General features: G+C 32.8%; 1 protein-coding gene and 2 non-coding genes across 3 annotated transcripts in view; 2 read left to right on the top strand and 1 right to left on the bottom strand.

Annotated features, from left to right (window-relative positions):
* The first annotated feature begins 5,325 nt into the window (after positions 1-5,325).
* The window catches only part of LOC108907856 (glutamate decarboxylase), a 61,271-nt gene continuing 41,043 nt past the window's right edge, over positions 5,326-25,553 (top strand). Inside the window, exon 1 of the mRNA XM_018711683.1 lies at positions 5,326-5,397. Within this exon, the coding sequence (XP_018567199.1) occupies positions 5,337-5,397 (61 nt within the window). The 5' untranslated portion in view covers positions 5,326-5,336. The remainder of the gene's footprint in view (positions 5,398-25,553) is intronic.
* On the top strand, positions 14,941-15,013 carry Trnak-uuu. The gene has a single exon. It is a non-coding gene; the product is annotated as a tRNA-Lys (tRNA).
* On the bottom strand, positions 15,287-15,358 carry Trnah-gug. The gene has a single exon. It is a non-coding gene; the product is annotated as a tRNA-His (tRNA).

Here is a 25,553-nt window from a genome sequence, read left to right on the forward strand (position 1 = left end):
TATACCCCAGATCTGTTTCAGTGAAGTGCGAGACATGTAAGTATTTGATTGCTTTTTATTAAACTAACAGCGTTTTTAGCATGTCGCATTTACTCGTTTATTTATTAAATATTTCTAGATTTATTGAAAATTTCCAAACGAATTTACCTAAGTGCATTTAAAACCAAATAAATTTGTAAAATCATCATATTCTATTGATTTATAGGACTTGGTAAAATGTTATGTACTACATTTATCGGTGACAGTTCATTGTCAAGTACAATGTTAGTTAAATTGTACGGTGTCCCAGAAGTAACGCAAAAAAATCGTATTTTATTTTGTGTTGCGTTTTCACAAAAATGCGTCAATTAGTAAATAGGAATTGTCGTTTTGTCACGTTGTTTAAACCTTTTTTGCGCTGTGTTTCATAAACCTATGAGGTATCGAATTTTTTTTAAGTAGCAGTACCTAATTTTTTAAACATAAATGGATAGCCCTTCTGAAAGGAAATACGTCAATATAAGGTTTGGAATACTTTACTTTGACAGGAGCGAAAAAAGCCAACGATTGGATTGGACATTGTTTAAAATAACAACAAAAGTAAAGTAGGTATCACAAACTGATGCCAGAACAGTGCCACAGCAAAAATTGGGAATTTGTAGATGTTTTGTGTTTTGGTTGAGGTTTTTGTGTATTGATACGATGGCGTTTTCATCGATAAGACGAACGGCAGTGTGTGGATTTTCAGTGACAGCTAAACATAACATTTTGCCTATCATTTAGCGTCACCGTCGTTGGCCTTCCGGATCTAGACAGATCTCTAGTATGTCCAGCGTCTTCAAATTTGTGTACTAATCTGCGTACTGTAGACGGAGGTATTGGTTGTTCTGGATACTTGGCATTGAATAATTGACATCATAACTACGGATCCTGTCTCCGCATCCAACCATAATTAGGATTTAAATTCTTTGTTTCTCAGTTAAACGCAACACCATCGTAATGTAAAGTATTTGTAACTGTCACAATGATATGAGGCACTACTGCATTCGCTAACTGTCGTTTTCAAAACAATGCTGTAATCGGGTGAACCTACCCAATCTACATTAAAATTTATACCTACCTACAATCAACCAAAACACATTTTTTGCTGTGGCACTGTTCTCGTATGTGATACCTACTTTTGTTGTAATTTTAAACCATGTCCATTCCAATCGTTGGCTTTTTCTTCGCACCTGAAAAAAAAAAGTAGGCCAAACGCATTTCCCTTCAAAAGGGCTATCCATTTATGCTTAAAAAATTAGGTAGTGCTATTTAAAAACAAGCCGATGATGTCATAGGTTTATAAAACATAGCGCAAAGTTTTAAGTAACGTGACAAAACGACAATTCCTATTTATTAATTGGCGTGTTTTTGTGAAAACGTAATACAAAATAAAATACGAATTTTTGCATTACATCTGAGAAGCAATGTATGTGCTCTATGTGCTATGTTATCATGAAATTTGAGTTTGGAACCTCACATGGGTAGAACATACAAAATGTTAATGCTAAAATCCATCACATTCGAAAACATTTTTTTTAAATCTCGATTCTAAAATTTTTAGTCACAGCTATAGATCACAAATTATTTTTCACATCCTTTCAAGTATTCATTTTTTAAATGTGTTTTTAGTTAAATCTTGAGGAGGAGATACCTATTTTTTCAGCAGGTCGAACAATGTTTTCAGCAGGTCTAAATACATGTGTTTGGATGTTTACGTCTACATTTTGGGTACTTCTGTATTTTGAGAACTTTTTCTTTGAAATTTTCGTGGACTTATACGTGTATGAAAATTTTAATTAAAAAAAGAAAATTCCTTCTTTAAATTAGAATTAATGGCACCTGAATACTAAGATTAGTGTACCAGGAGAATAACTATTTCCCACAATATGTTTATACATACGAAGTCTGTTCAGAAAATAACCTAACTTTATTTTTTTAAACTTTATTATACATTTTATATATGTCCTTGTCTCCTTCAAAGTACATACTCCCCTTCCCTAATCACACACTTTTTCCAGCGGTGTTTCAATTTTACAAAACAGTTCTGGATAGTTTCATTTCAAATCGGCTTTAAAGTCTGTGACGAATTTGCTTTGATGTCATAGTTTGTCATAATTTGAAAACGTCGTCTTTTCAGCACTGATTTTAATTTCGGAAATAAGAAAAAATCGCAAGGAGTCAGATCTGGCGAGTAAGGAGGGTGAGGGAAGACAGTAATCTGATTTCTGCACAAAACTGATGAACTGATAAAGCTGAGTGTGCGGACACATCGTTATGGAGCAAGAACCATGAGTTGTCTAGCCACAACTCTGGTCTCTTTTTGCGGAATTTTTCACGTAACCGTTCTAAATCGCCTTGATATTACTCGTACACCTGGTTCACTGTTTCACATTAGAGCAAGAATTCAAAATGCACAATTCCATTAAAGTCGAATGAAACAGTTGAACATCACTTTGACATTGAATCGAGACTGACGTGCCTTCCTGGGGCGCGGGCGTGAAGATCCTTTGTCAATCCATTGTGCATGATGGCCGAACTTTTGTTGCAATGTCGCAGCCGTAAACCTAGCTTTCGTCTCCCGTTATGATCCTTTGAATGAATGTTTCATCGTCATTGGATCATTCAAGGAGTTAGCGACAAATGTCCACACGATTCTCTTTCTGTTGTTCGGTCATCAAACAAGGAACCAATTTTGCTGCAACTCGATGCATGTTAAATTTTTCCGTCAAAATTTCATGGCATGATCCAATTGACGAGCTAACCTCTTCTGCAATTTTTCTGATAGCCAAACGTGATTTGCATGCACCAGATCTTTGACTTTCTTAACATGGAAGTCATCAGTTGAAGTGGAAGGTCGAAGATAATAATCTTCAACTGACTGACGATTAGTCCTAAATCGTGAAAACCATTCGCAACATTACATACGACCCAGAGCATCATCTCCGTAAGCTTGATTCAAAAGTTGAAACGTTTCCGTAGAAGTTTTCCTCAGTCACGAAAAATTTTACGTTGTTCGTTGTTCTAGAAAATCGCACATTTCAGAAATCGTCACTAACACTTAAACACGTTCCACTCAAATAACAATATCACGAAAATTAAATGAGATAGCAACAATAAAAAAATATGTATTTACAAAGGAGGTTATACACAAAGCAATGCTGCCAATCGCACTAAATATCTCCATTAGTGCGTAAACAAAAAAAAGTTTGGTTATTTTCTGAACATCCTATCAAGTTTCGTACTAGTATACCTTTTTTTATATTATCCTCTGCTGTTTGCAAAGCTCTTAAGATCTTTAAAAACTTTTTGACTTTTAACATATTTTCCCTTAAATTACATTAATTAAACCATCCGTATCCACGCCACTGCTATTGAGAATAAAATTATTTACACGTTTTTCTTGCAGTTGATATTTATCTTGTACACATTTTTACGTTTTTATCTCTAGCCGATTGAAAGAAAATTAAGAAGAACCCTTTCAATCTAACAATTTCAACCCCTTGTATCTCGGAAAGGACCCCGCACAAATCTTATGGAAATTGGGTCCCGGTCAAATTTGCTGAATTTTTGATATGTGATAGAGTTCATCATACTGGTCAATTGTCTCAATGGCCACAAAGCTCAAAAATGGATAGTTTGGCCGGTACAGAGCTTTAAAGCTCCGNCCGATTTGGATATAAGGATACTACATTTGGATTAAATCACTTTACAGATAAACTGGTTATATTGGGGAAAATGTATATTTCTGAGTATATTATTTTTATTTTTCTAATTTTGAGAATAGGTTCATCCAATCTGTATGAATGCATTTTCTACTCGAAGTCATACTTGAGTTACAATTACCGTTCAATTAGAGACATTATATTACTCTGAAAAATGAAGTCCCGTATAATTTAATTTATCACACAAACAAGAAAAAAGTTCCATGAAAAGTTTAAAATTTTGAAATTTACCTTTTAAATAACAATTAAGTGAAGTCCAAAAAAATCTTTAAAAACCAAACATTTGTGTATTTCAGTATAAAACTTTAATAAATTATCCATCATTTAATGTAGGTATACTTTAATAAAAATATATTTTTAAATGAACTTGAATGAAAACGGAAAATTAATGTGATATAACCCTGTTAGAAACTAAATTTATGAACTTTTCGAATGCCAATCACTTAAGATATAATAGGTCAAATAAATTTTACCAAAATAGAAATTGAAGATTTTTTAATCTCTTTCTGAAAAAATTGTATTTTTTAATAGTCAGATGAGGAAAAATAGTGGCATTCAAAAAATTCGAAAAAAATTGAAAAAATCGAGGATTAAACGTTCACTGAAGGCAGCCTAATAAATCGAGCGCATTTTCGATATTTTTCCCTAAAAAGTAATCCCTTTACCTTGAAAATACCGCTTGCTAAACCTTTTTTTATGCAGAGTTCTATGACTTTGACACTAAAGTAATTCCAATCGTTCATAGTGCGCCACTGCTAGTGGAAATAAAATTATTTGCACGTTTTTCTTGCAGTTGATATTTATTCGAGTACAATTTTTTACGTTTTTATCTCTAGCCGATTGAAAGATAATTAAGAAGGACCCTTTCAGTCTAACAATTTCAACCTCTTGTATCTCGGAAATTTAACGTTAATAAGAAAAACGTTTTATGAAATACCCCCACAATTTTTACGGGAGAAAGTCACCTCCCCCCGGTTTTTTTTTAAGTATATACTTGACTATATTTAGTTTTTTATTTTTTCCTTCTACCTACTATGTCCCCTGGTGGTGTATTATTACAAAAAAATCCACTTCATACTGAAATTGAGCCTTAACTGTTTATAGGTTATGTTTCAACTTAAAATATGGCTAAAATTATGACGTAACCTATATTAATGAATTCTTTTTGTTTACTAATATTCCCCGTGCAAGTTTCAGCGGTTTTTTTTCGTCACACGAATACTCACCGCCGTATAGGGCTAAAAATAATAATAATAATAATGTCTTTATTAGCAGAATACATATATGTATATTTATGACAAAGATTTAGGCAACCTGGTGGCGCCGTTCGATTTTACTCGCTCTTCCACGAAAAATGTCGCTCCAACTCCCAGGAAAAACGTAGTTTGTAACAAAAATCCGAACCACCGCCTACGCGGTTCAACCCTTCCGGGCTGGCTCCACCCTTGGAGACGGGCCTCCTGCTGACGTCACCGTGCGCGCGCCGTGCCACGAAATAGGTCATCCTCCGTGACCTCCGGAGGGCTGTCGGCTTGGTCGCTTAGACGCTGCACACAGCTTCCAGAGACTCCTGCTGCCTTCGCCGCCGTCGCCATGGCTTCCAACTCATCCAATTACAAGTTAAGTGCCGTCACCGCCAACCTCAAGTACACCGGTGAGTAGTTTTTTCATCACCTCTAATTTTAATATCACCGCGGTGGAATTTTCAAATTCCTGTTGTTTGGGGAAACTTCGAAATGGACGCTCAGCGGTGGCCATTTTGGTTTCCTGATACCAAATCGATTGAGGATTTCCCACAGACAAAGAAGTCTAAAACTGTTTTATGTTTATCAAATTTTGACCCAATAAATTGATCAGGAACTTGGCCAAGTTATATTGGTTCAGGTAATGCGTAAATAATGGCAAGTTTCAATAAATTTGTCAAGAACTGTTTCTAATTGATTGGCCAATTTTGCCGATTTTTAATCACCTACCTTTCATATTTATTCAATGTTTCCAATTTTAATCAAATCCTTAACAATTTTTTTTATTTTTAAATAGACCAGTACGTGTCTGTTATTGCTTTTACGTTAGTCTGGCCCAAACTATAAGTCTATGGTTGGTTTTTACTATAAAAGTTGGTAGGTTCAACCCAGAACAATGAATTGACGAAGTAACGACATAAAAGGGATGCACAAATATAACGAATTGTGACAATCTCTTCAACAATCTGTTTAAAACTAAAAAATTGGTAAAGAAAAAAGCTTTAATATTGGTACGATTGCTGTTGTGGAATTTCCATTTGAGACGAATCCAAAATGGACACTCCTCGAGTGGCCATATTGGTTTCACCATTAAATCGATTAAGGATTTTCCACAAACAAAGAAGTGAAGTGAAGCAAAATGTTCCAGCGTTGTTTCCTTGACAATATTTTGGTTTCAACAGTTAATTTTTCAAAAATTAAACACTTTGATGCGTGGAATACAAAGTTGAACACCTTTACACTTGAAACTACAAAAATTCTTTGAATAAATTCAATAATTACTCTTTACAACTGACAAGAAATTACATTTCTAAGATTATATAAATACCTATAGCTTTTTAAATCTCTGACTATTTCACTTGTATATCCGGGAATATTGGCCACAGAAAGAGGTGATGGTGAAGATGATGGTTAAATCTTTTCTGATCAATCTTTTTTTATTTTTCTTTATCCATAGGGGTATCTACATAGTTTCTATGCATCTAGTATGGCTTTTAATAAAGTAAGTTGTATTTTGAAACAATTTTCACCATATTCATGGCAGTTATTCAAGTTATTTCCAATGTTATATGTATCTGTATCATACAAGATCTTTATATTCACGATAGAATTTTTTTTTTCATTTGAAGTTATTCTTTAGGATTCTCAGTATTAATATCAGCCTTTTTATTTGTCTTTACCGAGTTCATCTTTCAACTTTAATTCATTATGTTCGTTAACAATTTTTTACTTCTTTAACTATGCTGAGGTTAAAACTCTAGCATGGCTATTTCTTGCACCTGTCAATATAAGATGGCTTTATCAGATATCAGAAAAGCTTTGAACAACAATATAATAACACATAGAAATTTAAAAAGCGTCATTATTGAAGACTGAAAGATGATTTAGGTAAATACAAATATATGTATATACGTAAATATAATTTTTTCAAATTTCTGAAATGAAAACATCCCAATCAGTATATTAATCTATTTAACTTTACAAAACTATGACATTATCCTCGCAATATACACTGTAAGAAAAATTGGACTTATTTTCATTCAATTTCACTCAATTTCTATCCGGTTTCTGTCTAAACCCGATTGAGTGAAATTTTCTCTATTGGTATGAGTAGTAGGTACAACTAAAATTTTATGAGTGAAACTCATAGTTCAAATGTTATCAAAAATGTGTAAAATTATCAAAATGCCCAATTTTGATTGAAAATGTAAGTACTCAATAATTTCACTCAATGGATTTTCTGTTTTCACTCAGATCGATTTACAGTGTAGTGGTCTGTTAAATTTGTTTTATTTTAAATATATCTAAATGATATAAATAGATACAATTTCTTATTTAATTTAAATATGTTTTAATGATTATCCAAATAATTAAGTTATCTGTAATACTAAGTGACTAAAATAGATTTTGACGTTTTCCATTTGAGGAAAAGTATCTTTAACATTTACAAAAAGTTTGGAGGAATTATATGTATAGAGTTTAAAGCCTTCATACGGTTTGTTATGTGATAATTTAAAGTTCAGGAAATGAAGTTTTAATTAAAATAATAAAAGAAATCTATGTTATACATACATATAAACACAAAACACTTACAAAATAAAATCAATAGATAGCATAATTACTTTTATTGAAGCTTCAGGATTGAGAACGTTTATTTCCATTGGTAATTCTGTCATGTCATTCGATCGATCTTATTATGTTGCTGAGTTGTCAGTACCAACAACAGCCAATTATAGTGGCTATTCGCTTAGTAAAAGTCTGGATTTATCTGGATTTAATCGGAAAAAAACGACAATTACACCAGGGCGGATCTGTCGAAATATCCCACTTCTTGGATGTAAGACGGGCAAGCTAATTTTTGCTGGAATACCTTCAGTACAACTCACTTAATAAAAGTGTAGATTCCTAGATCTGGACGAGGTCCGGAACATTTTCAAAATTGCAACAATGTTTAAAACATTAAAAAAAATACCTATTTTAACTGAGTTTTTTATTTATATCTTGGAACCTATGCATTTTGGAAGAATATTGAAGAGAAAAAAAGTTTTAGAATTGAATTTTTAAAAATGTTAAAATTTATTACCGATGTTGCAAAATAGCAATAATTGATGAAAAAAAAAAGACAAAATGCTCCGAGGGCATTCTAATTTTCGTAAAAAAAAACTTTAGAGTATAATAAAACAACACATTAAATTTCATTAAAATCGGTTAGATAGTTTTCGCAAAATAATTTTTTTAACCAAATTTTGAAAAAATTTTTTCGAATTTTCAAAATGTTGCACAGCCTCAAATAAAGCATCTAGATACTTGGAAAATTTTTTCACATAGAAAAGACCGCTCGACCTTTCAAATGATTTTTGAAGTTTTTTATTTTTAAACAATTAGATTACATTTATCAGTTTGCAATTTCGTTTTATCAAAAATTATAATTTTTAAAAAGATTTATAAAAAAGACGCTTCTTTCTAAAAAAAGTTAAATTCCGTTTATTTGTTCTCGAGATATAAGCGGTCAAAGTTTATCGGCATTTACCGTTAATTTATAAACAATTTAGCAATAATCTTTGATCCAGTGGCTTCGTTTTTTCGAGTTCTAAGCTGGAAAAAATTTTCATATCCATAAGTGATCGGCTACATAAATAAATTAGCGGAAAAGCTGTCGTTCGCACGCGCGAAAAGTGACTCAAAACACGAAAAGTGGGGAGGGGGCTTTCGCTCCGAGACTGAATTCGGAGGTTCAAAATGCGAAGGTACGAAAAAAATTGCATTATCTCGGCTTCTAATGGACCAATTTCGATCTTTTTTTTTAATTGGATGTCTCGCGAGCCAAGGAAATCGATATCCTAATGCCAATTGTCTAATTTGCTCATATTTTGTTATAAACAGTTTATGCATTAAATATACTGTATATTTTACCCTACGCTATTGCATTTTTTTAATGAAAAAATTTGTTTACGTATATATTTCAACACTGAATATGAATATATTTAGTTATAATTATTACAATTATTATTTAAATAATTTTTGTTTAAACAAATTAAAAAAAATATTTGTAAATTTTTTTTGTTCAATACAGATAAAATTAAGAAATAATAGTACATTAAAATTATAATCTTTGAAAAAAACTAAATTGCAAATTGATAAATGTAATTTAATTGTTTACAACTAAAAAAAAGTGTTTAAAAATTTACTTTGGCCGTCCTAATCAAACAAATTTCAACTTTTTAAAAACCATTTGAAAGGTTGAGCGGTCTTTTCTATGTGAAAAATTTCTCCAAGTATCTAGATGCTTTATTTGAGGCTGTGCAACATTTAGAAAATTCAAATATATTTTTTGAAATTTGGTGTGTTGTTTCATTGAACTCTAAAGTTTTTTTTTACCAAAACTAGAATGCCTTCGGAGTAATTAAAACATTTTAAAAAAACTATCTAAGAAACTGGATTATTTTGCCTTTTTTTTTATCAATTATTGCTATTTTGCTATTTTAAACTTACAGTATATTCAATTCTAAAAGTTTTTTTCCTCTTCAATATTCTTCCGAAATGCATTGGTTCTAAGATATAAGTAAAACACTCGGATAAAATAGGAATTTTTGCAATTTTGAAAATGTTCCGGACCTCGTCCAGATCTAGGGATCTACACCTAATGTGAGTTGTACTGAAGGTAATTTCAGAAAAAAATTGCTTGCTCCCTTTTACATCCACCTCAAAACAGATCCGCCCTTGTCTAAATGTAAATGTCACACTTTAAGTAAAGGCTAGAATCGTTTATGTCTATCGGAATCATAGAATCGATTGACGACAATTCCTAGGAAAATAGTTTTAATGCACAAATTTTGCTTTTACAAGCAGCTCTAATAGTAGTTTTTTTATAACTTTGAAGTGTCATAAAGGACAGATTTCTTTTTAAGATAAATTTGTGAACTCTTGCTAGAAGCTAATACTGTAACAGCTACCAAAATTTTGACTGAATCGCACTGGTTCAAGCATTAAAACTCTTCTCTCTAATACTCCTTCCTAGCTGGTAACTTTGGCGGCGGTATTTAAATGTTGGCTGATGTTAAATTCCAGAATACGAACTGTCAAAAGCATCCGCAACTCAAATTTATATTAAAATAAACTCAACGCCAAGACAAATCTTGATGAGTATCGCAATTCTTATCGTCGACGTAGAAAAATCAACTTCTGAGTTGAAAGCATCGTTCGCGAAGACAAAAGGATTTAATTTCAACACTTGGATGTACCCGACTGGATTGCAGTCGGCGGGTCGATTCTTTCGAGCATTACTTCCACGTCGCTTGTTCCATTTTCTTCCAGTTTCGCATTCCGAGCTACAATTAAGGGGGGCAGATTCATTCATTATAAACAAACTCGGCATTCCTTGGATATGAGGGTAGTCAAAGGAAGCATTTAAATTGTTTACTTTAGATCTTTGACTTGTTCGCTGCAGGGTAGATACTTTTAATAATACCTAGCTTGTAATGTTGTACATTGTAATATTGTAAATATGAAATCGATATCTGGTTTAACGTGGTTCGTGAGGATCAATTTTGAAAAGTCAACAGAGGAAGATTTTTCCCAATGCGGATAAATTCAGAATGTCATCCAAAAATGTTTTCCAAACATTTGTTAATTTTAATCACAAAATCCAATAAATCATATGAGCGACTAGGTTGTGGATTGTAGGGAACTTAATCATTCGGAGCACAATTGACGTGAGGCCTTATTTCTATTAATGGTGATCATTTAACTTATTTTTAGAAGCAGAAACTTGAATATATATTTCCGAAGGATTTAGGTGCGCTGAATCCGAATCTGGCAGCAGAATTGCTCTATCACGTCAGGTTTTTGACATATCCTAACCTAAAAATGCAAAAAAACATTGATTTTGTCATATTTGAGGTTATGTAGTAATGCCATCTATTTTTTTTCAAAAAACTAATACATTGAATCTAAAAGTACAAGGCTCCCTTCTTCGAATACCGTTAAGTTTGCTCAAATATCTTTTTTTTTCGTTGAGATATCACATGTTGAAATTTTTAAGTTTCTCAGTTTCTTAATATGCGAAAGTCTACTAATGATCCCTTAAACATCAAGCAGTCGATTGTAATTCAGAAACTTCATACCCATACGGTTTGTGGGTTTGGAGTTGGTGGGCTTGTGGTTTGTAAGCTTGGAGTTTGTAGGTTCGGGTTTTGTGGGATTTTGAGTTGTGAGTTTGAGTTCGTATGTATTAAAGGTTTCTGAGTATGAAGTTTCTGAACTGCAATCAACTGTTTGACGTCTAAGGGATCTTTAGTAGATTTTCGCATATTAAAAAACTGATAAATTTAGAAATTTCAACATGTGATATCTCAACGAAAAAAAAAAAAGATATTTGAGCAAACTCAACGGCATTCGAAAGAGGGAGCCTTGTACTTTTAAATTATATGTACTTATTTTTTTTTTTAAAAGAATAGATGGCATTACTACATAACCTCAAATATGACGAAAAACAGTGTTTTTGCACTTTTAGGTTAGGATATCTCAAAACCTGACGTGATAGAGCAATTCTGCTGCCAGATTCGGATTCAGCGCACCAAAATTCTTCGGGAATGCATATTAGTGTGTCTGCCTCTTGACCCTTGTTGACCTGTGTTGTCCATCTACAATCTAAATTATATTATAAGTGAATATAAATAACTCACTTTTTATGTAAATGTAATGTGATGAGTATTAAAATGAAAATTTTATAATAGGAGGTTGTCAGAAGATACTTATAATAAGACAGGTCCGACACAGTTTTGAACCAGAAACCTAATGCTTTTGACGAACTAAATCCGAATCAGACATCTAATCAGGTTTTCGGTTACACCACGGAATAAAAAAAATGTTGGAATTTAAAAATGCACAAAATTTGTTGAATACACGATTTTTGAAAAAAAAATCTATTTACGATCACCACAACATTCATACTTCAACCCTTAGACCGAAAAGAATTATTCAATGCTTTATTATACTATAAACAACTTTGAGATTGTTGAGGTCGTTGAATTCAACTGTATATATCTTTACACTTTCGAAATTCAAGACGGTGGATCTAATATGCCAGATGAGAGGAGGAGGAGACCAGAACTCTGGGAATCGAATTTTCACGCGGAATAAATTCGAATATTATAGACTATAACCCCATAGCACTGTAGATCGAATTTTGATATGCGGTTTGGCCTATCTTAAAGTTTTATGGCAAAATGGACTGTATGGTAAAAGATCAATAGCTTATCTTATTGTTCGAATGGCAGGCCAACTATTTGGTTCGTTTTGGTAGGACATAGGACGAGATTAGAAGGAATATTAGAAGATTAGTTTAGATCAGAAGGAACAAAGTTCACTGTTGAACATCTTCTCGGTCGGAAATTCGTCCGACTTGCTCTCAATTCTATAAAGTAGTGGTTGTTCACTCAAGGAACTTCTATATATGTTTCTTAAGAAAGACACCTGTTCAAATTTGAATGCGCGCATATAATAATATTCCTGCAGGCAAAATGAAGATTTCCTTTTTTTTTTCTTAATGCATTAAAAGGAATAAACAGCATAGTTATTTTTTCCCAAAAAACTATTACATTGACGAAAAAAATAAGGAGAACAAATTTGTTCTAAATAAATCAAGTTATTTAAAAGTATATCGAAGATGCAAATAAGTTGTTCTAGAAGTTACTTGTAGTCATGGTTATTTCTTCCTTCTCGTTCTTGCAACAACGGGAATATCAAGAAATTTTCCAGTAAATGCACTATTGATAGTAGGATAAATGTAAGTTATATCATTTTTATAACTTTCTCCATATATAATGAAAAACTAATTTTCATCTTCCACTTTGGAGAATCATAAATTGTCAGGAAGAACGCCCAGAGTTTTTCTTTCTCACTGGTTATATTAATTTGGTGGAGTTCACAGTTTTTGTGATGTTCGGAGCTCATACCGTTTCCAGGCAAAAGGATTCCACTGACCGAGATCTGTGCATGTCAAATAAATCAGCGGTCGTTGAAAACAATAGTATAATCCCATTCGCTCCCTTTAAACCAATTTAAAACGTGCAGCGGCACAGGTGCAATCAGGCCGCACTTCATCCCCTAATTGGGGTTTAAGCGGCCTAATTAATCATTTATGCACCCCCAAGCGACGCTCCTGACAGCGGAAGGTACAGGGTGAGTGTTTATATCGGTCTCAAAGTGATTTGGTTTGCTTATATTTATACAACTCATTATAAGTAGGTTCTGTAGATATTTCTGTCACTTTATTGTTTTTATGTAAGTATTTATAGCTCGTTATATTTGATTTTCTGTTTGCCTTTCTGTCAGAGGAGATTTAATTAAATAATTTATTTGTATTTGACGAATTAAATATTTATTTGCGGTTAATAAATTATTTATTTGATTGAAGAATTTATATATTTAGTTCAAAAAAAATTATTTAAAAAGTAAAAATGATTTCAAATATATGCCATTTATTACATTTTCATGTATTTACTGTAAAAAATATTGTGGAGCAGATAAGAATATACTTATATAGGAATACAAATACATATTATTTAAAAAAAAGCATTCGTCTGTAACAGATAGAATTATCTATCATGGCAAGTAGGGAATCTCTGTTTTTAACTTATCAGGAATTTACAAAACTAAGTCTTAAAATTAATTAATTAGTCGGACAATTACATTGTTTTTATACGAGGCTTTTCAAATCTCATGCATAATAATGTACATTTACACCGCGCATTATGCATCCACAGTAATGGTTGATGCTATCCTACTCTACATGCTCTGTTCTATCTGCTTGCACAACGTTGTGTCAATAATATTCTTAGTGGTACTTCAGCATTTATATGGATTAAATATCTTTACAAAAAAAAGAACAAATGTACCAAAAATTGAAACCATTTTTTTCAGTAAATCAATCTTAGCGATCTGTCATGACTCTTTTTAGTGTTTCATGTCATGTCTTCTGTATATAGTTTGGTTTGCAAGTTTCCTTAGTTGTTTTAATGGTTAAATTGTATAGATTCTTCTGGACATGATTTCATTTTGGCACTCGCTTAACGAGATATTTATCGCCCTGATATTTGCTTGCGCACCCTGTAAAATCCTCCAGTAGCTCCAGTCGCAAGATACAAGTGACAATATGCTCTGGGGATGGGGAATATTTATTAATAGGGTGGCAAATCTGAATATACACACTGGGGTATTCTGATAAGATAATTTTAATTTAAATTCGTTTGTTCTTTGAGTATGCAGAATCGACACCAAACATCGCGTACTGCTGCTTTTATATTTTGTCATCTACACGAGGCCAGTTATGTAAACGTTTAATAGATATAATTTTTTTAGATGAAGAAGAATGAAAAATAAATCATTTCAAAAATCTATTTATTAAACTTTTGGTCACGTAAGTCTATTTGAAAGTATGAAAGTAGAAAATAACTTTTTAATTTTGCCTGAACCACAGCCGCGCTTAAAACTTTTCTATTTCATCTTTTGTATTCTGTGGTCTACGTGATAAAGTTGTTCTTTATTGCTAAACTTTCCTGCGCTTCAGTGGAAATATTAAATTAGATAGAAAGTTTACTACCGCATAGCCAATTACTAAAAAGTTGTGGTAAGGGAAAACTCGGTGTGGCAGATGAACCGAAAACTCTTTGCAACATTTCTGCTACAATGTGGATGAGAATTTTGCATGGATAACTAGAATTTCGACATCCTCTACGTTGCATAGTTACATACACAATATTGTTTGGCATTTTCGTGATATGTCAGATTTATTATAATTAAGTACATGAAATTTGATAAATTCTATGACATTAATAGGTCATTTTTATGTGTTAGATATATATATAATTATTGTAATATAGTTTCTCTTCAGAAATATTGTGTATCACTTAATCTGAACCAGTAGTTTAAATTGTAAGAAACTGTATTCAACTGCCCGGGTAGCTCAGTCGGTAGAGCATTGGACTTTTAATCCAAGGGTCCAGGGTTCAAGTCCCTGCTCGGGCGATATTTTTTTTTTTTCGTCAAATACTTTATATTTAATATAGGAACTAAATTAATAATAAATATACTAGTAGATACATATTCAACTATTAAATTATTTTAATAAGTTGTAAATCACAGTTTCACTTGAAGTACTTTTTGTCTAGTGTGATTTAAATTAATTAAAAAAATTTAAATTTAGTACTTGAATAAAATTAATATATTGTAAATTAAGAATCAAACTTCGCCAATAAAGAAAAAATAAAAAAAGTCTCCACCGTGACAATGTTTGCACATTGCCGTGACCAGGATTCGAACCTGGGTTACTACGGCCACAACGTAGGGTCCTAACCACTAGACGATCACGGCTACTGGAGACATGCTGTGGGTTTTACAGAGTCGGTATAAATACATAGATATTTTCGTTATCGATCTAAAACAAGGAATTTCAAATAAATTCTTTCTGATATTATTGATATCGCCTTGTTAAACCTGAAGATAATTTTTAATATATATTTTTTAATGAAAATTAACTAAAAATTCTATAATGTATTTACGCAATAAAAAAATTTGAAAAAGAAACACCTAGGTATCTGCTTTACCTACATCAAATTTTAGCTAATAACAGATATCAGAAACAAATTTAGGAAAGTTAAACAACACATTCTTTGGATTTTTCCTATACAAATAGTTTTTTGCAATTTTTACCTACGTTTGAAGGAAAAATATGAAAAGGCTCAAACGTCTACATAAATGTACCTACTGGAATCCCTGGTGACACTAGTTTTCTATAGGCATTATTACTAGGCAATAAAAAGTATAATTAAAACCGTAAAACTCATAGACATAGTTATAAACAAGGTTGTGGGTGGGACATAACCTATAAAGTATAGTGCCTATTGATATAAAGTAGGTACCTATTGCTTTATATCTACTAGCAGAAAGTGACTTACTAATCTGTAGGTGCTACGAAATCATAGCTATTGTTGCAGTAGACCTATGCAGTAGACGCAATAAACTTTTCGGATAATGATATTGTAGGAAATAATTCTTCAGTCTACATGCCCCTTCTAGCTTCTAGCATTGGAGCACATCCCCGATATCTGAAAAACAGCTAAAATCATGCGTCAGCAGCATTACAAGACAGATTTGTTTCGAACTTATTAGTTCTCATTAATATACCAAATTAGTCAAGGGGGAATTTTTCCTTTTTTTTTTAATGAAAATCACCATAAATAATAACTCTCTGCAATTAATAATATTTTAATAGATTGACAGAAAAACACGTATGTGGATAACTGAAAAACTTACCTATTAAACCACTTACTTATTAAAGAATAATAACGTCTTCCGACTGTATTAAACGCATTCGATAATACACAATTTTTAGTTGTAGTCGCCAATGTTGAAAATATTGACAATCGAGCCCCACGGACCACCGCACATTATCGGAGGGTGAGGGATTAGGTGCAATACCCCCGAGAGCATTCTTTGGGATATCCCTGAAGACGCTCTTGTGGCGGATTTAGTCTTTTACTGCCGCCCTTAATAGGCCATCAGTCAACCGCCAGATCCTCCGCTTAATCTCCCCGTCTGTTATTCTGTTATCAATCTTCGGAAAATACATTGATTAATCGTCATAAACTGCATGCGAAGTAATTGACAAACTTCATTCAACTTTGCATGCTACATCATAAAAATATATTTAAATCAATTTCAGTCGAAAATTTAGCCACAATAATTTATATACCTACATATAACTTATTTCTGCATTTTATTAAGGATTACATTTTCGAGGAGAAAATGAAAAAAATGTTCAACAGACATGTCAAAAGCGTTAACAGTTTATCTAATTATCATATTTTGGTTTAGAGGTTGGTAGCATTTGTGCTCCTTTATTTAAATACAATCAAATATCTAGATATGCAGACAGTAGTAATAGTTCAAGGAACGAAGAGAAAAATGGGGTAAAACCTCCGAATACTTTCGGATAGATCCGTTTTTTATGAAAATTTGGAATTTAGCTTATTTCACTCTGGAGATGGAAAGTTATATAAGCTTTATATGCGCTTCTTATTTTTAAGGAATGAAAACCACCCCTTATACTAAAAAACTGAATAAATATAAAGATATGTGTTATATATACTAAAATCTTATATAATATATAGAATAAATATTGTTTTATATTGTGTAAGTTTCGACTGTTAAAAACCATCCTTAATGATAAAAATATAAAATTAATAGTTTCTTTGACCTTTAAATATTTTTGTAGTGCATATATTATAAATAGAAATCTTTTCAATAGCTTCAATAAATAATTTATTACAATATTTCAACCCTTAAAAAACTACCCCTAATAACAAAATATAAAAAAAATAGTTTTTAACAGTTTGAAATGATTTGAGAGTATAAACAGGATAAATTAAATTCTTTTACCTGTTTATAATACAATAATCCAATAAGCAATGCAAAATATTTTTTTTCGTAGTATCATTCTTTCCGCGATTTACTTTAATTTATGCAATATATATTTTATTAGGTATGCCTATGAATGCTCCAAAGTTGTGGTTAATCAAAATATTAGTATCTCCGAAAATTGAAGTGGTAGGGTACCGTTGTTTTTTTAAAGATAATTTCCTTAATTTTAAAGCTATTAAGACGATTCAAAAACGATTTTACGGAAAATTTCGACAGTTAAATGTACTGTAAAACTGAATATTTTTTAAGGCACTATTTTTGAGATTTTTGGGGTTAAAGAGTTTGAAAAACATGACATTCGCCCTCAACTGCAAACTTCTAGCAGCGACGTCTCTGTTAATTTTTATCCTACACAAATAAAAAAAAAACAAAATATTCTGTCAAAAAAAATCTAAACTTTTGTACTCTTCAAGTTATTTTCAAAAATATGAATTCTCAACCGCTTAAACTTTTATAATAAATTGTTAGTACATAAACAATGTAAATTATAGAAGAATTACCTTTAATTTTAAATCTCGTGAAAAATTCATCATCTTTTGTACTGATTTTTTTTTTTTTCGAAAAAGCGAATTAACAGTTTTATTTTGATCATAACTCTGTTAATTTTCGTGCTAATGAATTAAAGTCAAGATCATTTTAAAGATTTTTTAAAGTGCTTTAAAAAATGTTCTGTGCACTTTTCTTGAAAAATAGATTTTTTTTTAGTTATCATACGTTAAGTGTTTCCAATTTAGTTTCTGGCGGACATAAAATTATCTTCAACCAGCCGTATCTCAGCACCTATTGCACCTACATAAATGAAAACAAACTCAATCCTTATCTTTTTCCATAAGCTTCATTTTCTTCGTGATGTTTTTTTTTTCATAGAATGTCTATTTTCCGAGTTATTCGAGAAAAAATACTGAAAAACGTATTTTTTTCAATAAAAAATGTATATGTTCAAACACTAGTAACTATTGACTTATCCAAAAATGTTCATACGATACTTTTTGCTTAAAATTGATTGCTTTATCGATTCCTCGGGTTATTTTTAATATCTTATTTTTCACCCCCTAGAAGGGGAGGCTTCCACCTCCTGGGCAAAAGCCCTCATCAGCACTATATAACTTTTGTTTCTTGAGCTATTTTCTACTTATAGTCCAAGTTTCACGTCAATTGGTTCTCTCCGAAAGAATTCGGAGGGATTTGGTATTATGTGACTTAATTCGATGAGATTGCACAATTCCCAATATTCGGGTGTTCCTAAATAAGTGTCGCAACGGAAAACTGAGAATTCCTATTGAAAAAAGAAACATTATTTTCCTCTTCCATTTTTCTCTCCGGGTTTTCGTTTTCGAGATACACAGTGTCAAAATTTTCATTTTTTAAAAATTTTTTGCCAATATCTTAGGAACCGTTCGAACTAAAGGACTGAGCTTTTGTACACGCATTACCACTATTAATAGCTACTTTTTCGCATCCTTCTCGAATTCATTGAACGTGCCAGTGGTGGAGATTTTAAGGTATCTTCAGGGTTTCCCCCCTAACTTTTACGCCACTGGAAAAATTGACATGTGGCAGCAAATTCTGAAGCGTCAATGAATTTTACACAAAAAGAGTTCTCTTGGTTCATTGCTCTAAAGTCAACCGTTTTCAAGAAAAATGACTTGTTATAAACAAAAACAAAGATTTCGCTAACGTTTCGAAAATATTTTGTGATTCAAAAGATGGGTAGTAATAATTAACAATTTTAACGAAATTTAACAACATTTACAACAAGTAGCTATTAATAGTGATAATGTATGTACAAAAGCTCAGTCCTGTAGTTCAAACGGTTCCTAAGATATTGGCAAAAATCTGAAAAAAAGTTTTGACACCGTGTATCTCGAAAACAAAAGCCCGGAGAGAAAAATGGAAGAGGAAAAATATGTTTCTCTTTTCAAGAGGAATTTACAGTTTTCCGTTGCGACACTTATTTAGGAACACCCTGTATAAAATTGGCTTTTATACATAAAATCCTGTGCAATACTACACGCTTTTGCTGGACAATTTAATTTAAAAGTTCTATCAGTGAGACCAGCAGTACTATACTGATATTGTAAATTATTGAGTATTAAATTGTGCTAAATGAAGGAAATTTGGTACAGTATTTTATTCATTATTCATTTTTAACAATGTGTACCGGGTAGGAAAGTACCGATGGTCTATCTGAAATTACCTGAGAGCGATAAAGTAAGCCATAGAAATCCATGCGATAGAGAAGGATGGCTATAATGAAGGCGTCTCATAGTCACCGCCCGTTCCGCCCTTCAACAAATAAGATCCACTTCTTATTTGTGGAAGGGCGATATCTGAGTTTTTGCTAATTGTCTTTCAAAGGAACTATCACGATTAAGGACACAACTACCAAAATGCTATTGAGTATTATTTTATCAGTAGCAGTTTGTTGGAACGCATTTTAGGAAAGGAAATCCTGAACAAGTAGCCTAGGAAATTCCAGGATTCTTCCCGTTTGTCCTATTTCCTCATGGGAGCCCCATCTGGACCAGCGGACCATAAATCAAAATCACAATAAGTAAACGAGCAAGAGGTATTTCAATTACGGATCGGAGGCAGTGAATAATTTTCAATTCCCCGCATTCCCGATGAGCCAGGCAACAGCTGTTGCCGCCGTTCGGGAACAGCCTGTGCCCCGACGCCGGCAGGAGGGTCGGGCGCGGATGTTGCCGAGCGGCGCCCCTCGACAGGGGCGCTTCGTCGGAAGGGGTTATCGATTTGCCATTCTGACACACACTGGGGCTTGTTTTGACTGAATCAAATCTGCGAGTTAGTGTCAACATTTTCCTGATGGTTTTGAATTTAATTTAAAGAAAATCCGATGAAGAAATCACTGGGGCGATGCAAAATGCAGCAATATTCAAGGCTAGAAATTTTAAATCTCATCTTAGTTTTAAATAATAATGATGCACTAGAAACTATAATATTCAAACTACATACTGTCAAAAGGTAACTGTTTTATATTATAAAGATTATTGAAAATTCAAATTAAACTAAAGTAAAAAAATAAGGAGAATGAGTATAATATTCACATACGTTTTATTTGTTTTTACGCCAATCAATAGAATATAATTTACAACAAAAAAGGGAGAGAAAAATAATAAACAAACAATTACATACAAAAATAATATCAAAACATACAAAAATTATTAGAAAATGAAATCTAAAAACAAAAATGCACAACATCAATAAACATAAAGGTAAAGCTAAGCAGTCGGTAAAGTAAGAAACATAAAATAGTTAAAAAAAATAATGTAAAATGTACAAATTGTACATAAAATACAAACAATACAACTACTTTTTACATTCGTTTTTGGAGGTGGCTAGTAAAAGATATTTTTCGAGATACCGCTCTGGAAACATGAAAGGCCTTACGTAATTTATCACTGCAATTAATTTATTTATTTAATAGTAAATAAAAATACTAAGTAAGCAATCCTTTTCCTGGCTTCTAGAGATCTAGGAGGAAATGTTTAACACATTAGATTGAGTATAACCATTTTTAGGATATATTACATTCATTCTACTCTTATGCCAAGAATTTAATGACGTTGAACCTAAGGGCGCTATACTGGGTGTTAATGAACCTATGTCAAATATTTTTGGCACATTTCCGTTATGTCCAAATAAGGTAAATACACGGATTAGTGTCGAGTAAAATGTAATTTTAAAATCTGACCTACTTCAACATTGCAAGGAGCCACTTTTTGAGAACTGCTGATTTTCATAGAAGATGTTCGATGTACCCACCATTTGCTTATATACAAGCTTCAGCGCGACGTATCCAATTCGCTCGCACGCGTTGCAACATTGCCACGTCCTCTCGAATCGTATTACAAGCTTCGCCAATACGATGTCGCAGTTAGTCGATGTGAAATACACAACATTTTTCACATATCCCCACAAAAAGAAGTCCAAAGGAGTGGGGTCCGGGGACCGGGGGGCCATCTAGGCTGCCGCGGCCTATCCAGCGACCGGGAAAAGTGATGTTTAGAAAGTCGCGCAGTCTCCGAAAAAATTGAACGGGGGCTCCGTTCTGCGGTAACCACATATTTTGCCGAACATTTAATGACACGTCTTCCAATAACTCCGGCAAGCGATTTTGCAAAAAATCTAGATATGAAGCACCATCTAAGCGCCTAGGCAATTCAAAAGGTCTTATTGAAGTGTCATTTACGATACCGGCCCACATGTTCACTGAAAACTGTTGCTGAAGGCACCGTGACGTATTTCGTGTGGATTTTCGATAGCCCAGTGGTGAGTATTGTGGACATTACGTAAGTACACCATTTCGACTGAAACATGCTTCCTTTGTAACAAGTATTTACGCTTTAAATTGAGAATTTCTTGCATGTTCCTGAAGCAAACATTCGCAAAAACCTCAACGTAGTGGAAAATCCTCAGGAGTAAGCGCTTGAACACGTTGAATATGAAATGGGTACAACTGAGCTTCTCGCAATGTCCACACAACAGGATGCGCAGTATTTACTTGCTGATGCTACGATGCGGACCTTCTTCGACGATATCTAAAATCATCTCCTCGACATTTAAGATTCTTAGGGGTCGCCCTGAACCACCGTCGCGACCTCGACGCGGTTGTACTTCACCGGTGTCCAAAACTCTTTGCGCTACCGCAACAAATGTTCGCGGTGCGGCAACACGTCGTTCAGGATATCTTCCATGGTACACTTGACAATCTCCGTGGGTATTTTCGTTTGCTTCGCCATACATTATGAGCATATCATAATATTCGCGATTGCTAAATAAATGCGCCATTTTCAAAAGAAAACTTGGACGGCTATTAAATTTACTCTCGAAAAATAGCACAGCAATCACTACAACAATGTATTACAAACTGACTTATTTCGAATATAGTCCGGCTTCATAAGAAACCTACGAACTCGTAAAAAGTATTACAGAATCTTTTGTAAGTACTCGCCGCAATAAAATATATGTATTTCAGCAGTTCCAAAAGAGTTTTAAACACATTTTTAATTAGTTTTTTTCTCTATGACCTTAAGCTTCTGATACAAGTTTGTGAGATCAGTTAAGTCAGTTTTTGCTACTGTTTCACAAAAGTAGCGAAAATTTAAATTTTTGACATGTTCATTAACACCCTGTATTACAGAGGCATATTTTAGTTTTGATCGTGAAATAGTTTTAAAGAAACTAAGAAGTATTTCTGATAATAAAATATGTTATATGTTTTGCTAATAATATTCACTTACTGAAAGATAATTCATTGTCATTATCATTCTCCAGCCATATTGTACAATTTTCTGCGCAAATATGGAATGATAGCGCTTGCGTTTTTTCTCAACTTTTAGGTATATTAGAGGCACAATATAGTTTACAACACTTTTAAACAGTATAAATTACATTTTTAAATCGATTTTCAAACTTATTATTTAATTGTTAAGGTAGAATTAACAGCCCAACAACCCTAAAACCTTCCAATAGTTGTTACCGAAAACAAATATTTCTTTGAAAGGTATATTTGCCCACTAACATGGATTTAAATTTCTGCCTGCTACGCCTATGCTCCCAGACTATCGAGGGAAAGTTAGGTTTAATTAAAAGTCCCTCGAGCCCTTTTCGGACGTTTATATTGAAAATTCACGGGTAACAATGTGCACTTGCCCTTCTGGAATTCACGTTGGGATTTTTTTTCATGTTTGCAAGTTTAGGTGAATAGCAAAAGTACCGTTTCAGTGAACGCCATTAAAAAAACGGGATCAAGATTAATAAATGAGAAGAATATTTCAAAATGGTTAGTTTTGCTAAATATACAGGGTGTCTCACTATGACGGCCCATTAGAATTATTTCAGAGATTACTTTGATTTGAATTTTGAAAATTTGGGATAGCGGGTTTTCGGGCATGCCCTTCTCAACTAAAATAATGGCGACCACGTACCACTTCCGGTTATATCGGAAGTCGCCATCAACTTGCTTATTTTAAATGGAACACCCTATATATTATTGCAATTTTGGATTCTACATGTTATTTTAGGTGGACTTTTATGAAGTTTCCCTATTCCTAAAATTAACCGTTTTCGAGATATTTAATTTTTTTCAAAAAAATGGAGAGAAACAGTGACTAGCTTCAAACCATGTGTATTTTATAGTAAGAAAGATAAAGCAACAATATTTATAGGGGGGATAGCTAGACCCCTAAGCTTCCCATCCATACTTTCAAAGTGGCTTAATTGCATACAGGGTGCTAGAAATTTAATGCCGAGTTTAGTTAACTTCAAACCTTCATAAGTCGGTTTTTTTAAATGGAACACCCTGTATGTTTTTCTATATTCTGATACACAATTTTATTCTCTTTCGAACGGTATCAGGGTTCCCTATACCTATCTCTTCTAGTTTTTAAGTTATCTACTATTTTTTGTGTAATCACCTAAAATCATGTAATTTCTTGCGAGGATAGCTGTGGAATTTTTAGCAAAACTTCAAAACAAACAACTAAACTGTCACCAGTTATTTATTATTATTTATTCACAGACGTTGCAATGGGATTCTAAGCAGAACATTTACAGTTTTTAATGAGACATATCCCAATTTTCCACCAATGAGCAGAATAAAGTTAAGAAGAATTCTAAAAAATCAACTTCATACATAGTAATACACAATTTTAATTATGTATGTTGATAATAATAATGTACTAAAAAAAAAAAAATGACTTAAAAAAGTCATAAGTGTTCAATATGACCCCCATTAACAGCTAAGCACTTGTGGATTCTAGAGATAACACCATCAGTCACCGCTTTTGCTATTTCAGCTGCAGGCAATTCATGGAACGCTCTTCGTATTCGAGCAATCAAATCCTCTTTTGAAGCAACGGGTGTAGAATAAACTTTTTGCTTTATTACTCCCCAAATATAAAAATCTAATGGAGTGAGGTCGGGAGACCTCACTGGCCAATTCCACGGTCCTAGTCGTCTCATCCATCTATCTTCAAACATTTCAGTCAGCTGTTGATAGATTTGATTGTGACAGTGAGGTGGAGCACTGTCTAATTGATACCAACACTTCTTTAGTTGGTCTAAAGGTATGCCACAACCGTTTGCAAAATATTGAGATATCTGTCGGCATTTAAATTTTCTACGTAGATATGGTAAGAAATTTGGTTATCTTTAATTAGACAAAAAACATTTACGCTAATTTTATTTTGAAAGTTTATTTCCCGGATAACATAGGGATTTTCAGATGACCACAAATGAGTATTATGTTTTTTAAAAATACCTTCTCTTGTAAATTTTGACTCGTCTGTCCATATAATATGTTGCAAAAATTGTGGATCTTCTTGGTATCACACTAACATCGTTTCACAAAATTGTACACGTTGCACGGCGTCACCCGAATGAAGAGCAGAAGCTTAAATTTGTGTGGATGCTTATCATTAGTTCTTAGCATCCTGTGAATGGACGCTTGTGAAATGCCCAAATCTTACTCTGCGGCACGAGTTGAGGATTCTGGATGAACATTAAAATAGGCTAGCACATTTATTATATTATCTTAATTTGACCATACCCTAGTCCATACTCTAGTTGATTTGCTAAAATTGTTCTAATCTTTTTTCTGCTCATGGGTGGTAAATTTGGATATGTCTCATTAAAAACTGTACATGTTCTGCTTATAATCCCATTGCAACGTCCGTGAATGAATAATAAATTTAAAATATCAGCATTTGAATATGTATTGTTTGCACTTTCTTATAAACATTAAATTAAACTGTCACTGCAAGAGACTAAAAATAAATTGACAGTTTTGTTGTTTGTTTTGAAGTTTTGCTAAAAATTCCACGGCTATCCTCACAAGAAATTATATGACTTTAGGTGATTACACAAAAAATAGTAGATAACTTAAAAACTAGAAGAGATAGGTACAGGGAACCCTGATACCGTTCGAAAGAGAATAAAATTGTGCATCAGAATATAGAAAAACATACAGGGTGTTCCATTTAAAAAACCGACTCATGAAGGTTTGAAGTTAACTAAACTCGGCATTAAATTTCTAGCACCCTGTATGCAATTAAGACACTTT

Source organism: Anoplophora glabripennis, unplaced genomic scaffold (assembly GCF_000390285.2).
Source record: "Anoplophora glabripennis isolate ALB-LARVAE unplaced genomic scaffold, Agla_2.0 scaffold224, whole genome shotgun sequence".
Classification (NCBI taxonomy): Eukaryota; Metazoa; Arthropoda; class Insecta; order Coleoptera; family Cerambycidae; genus Anoplophora; species Anoplophora glabripennis.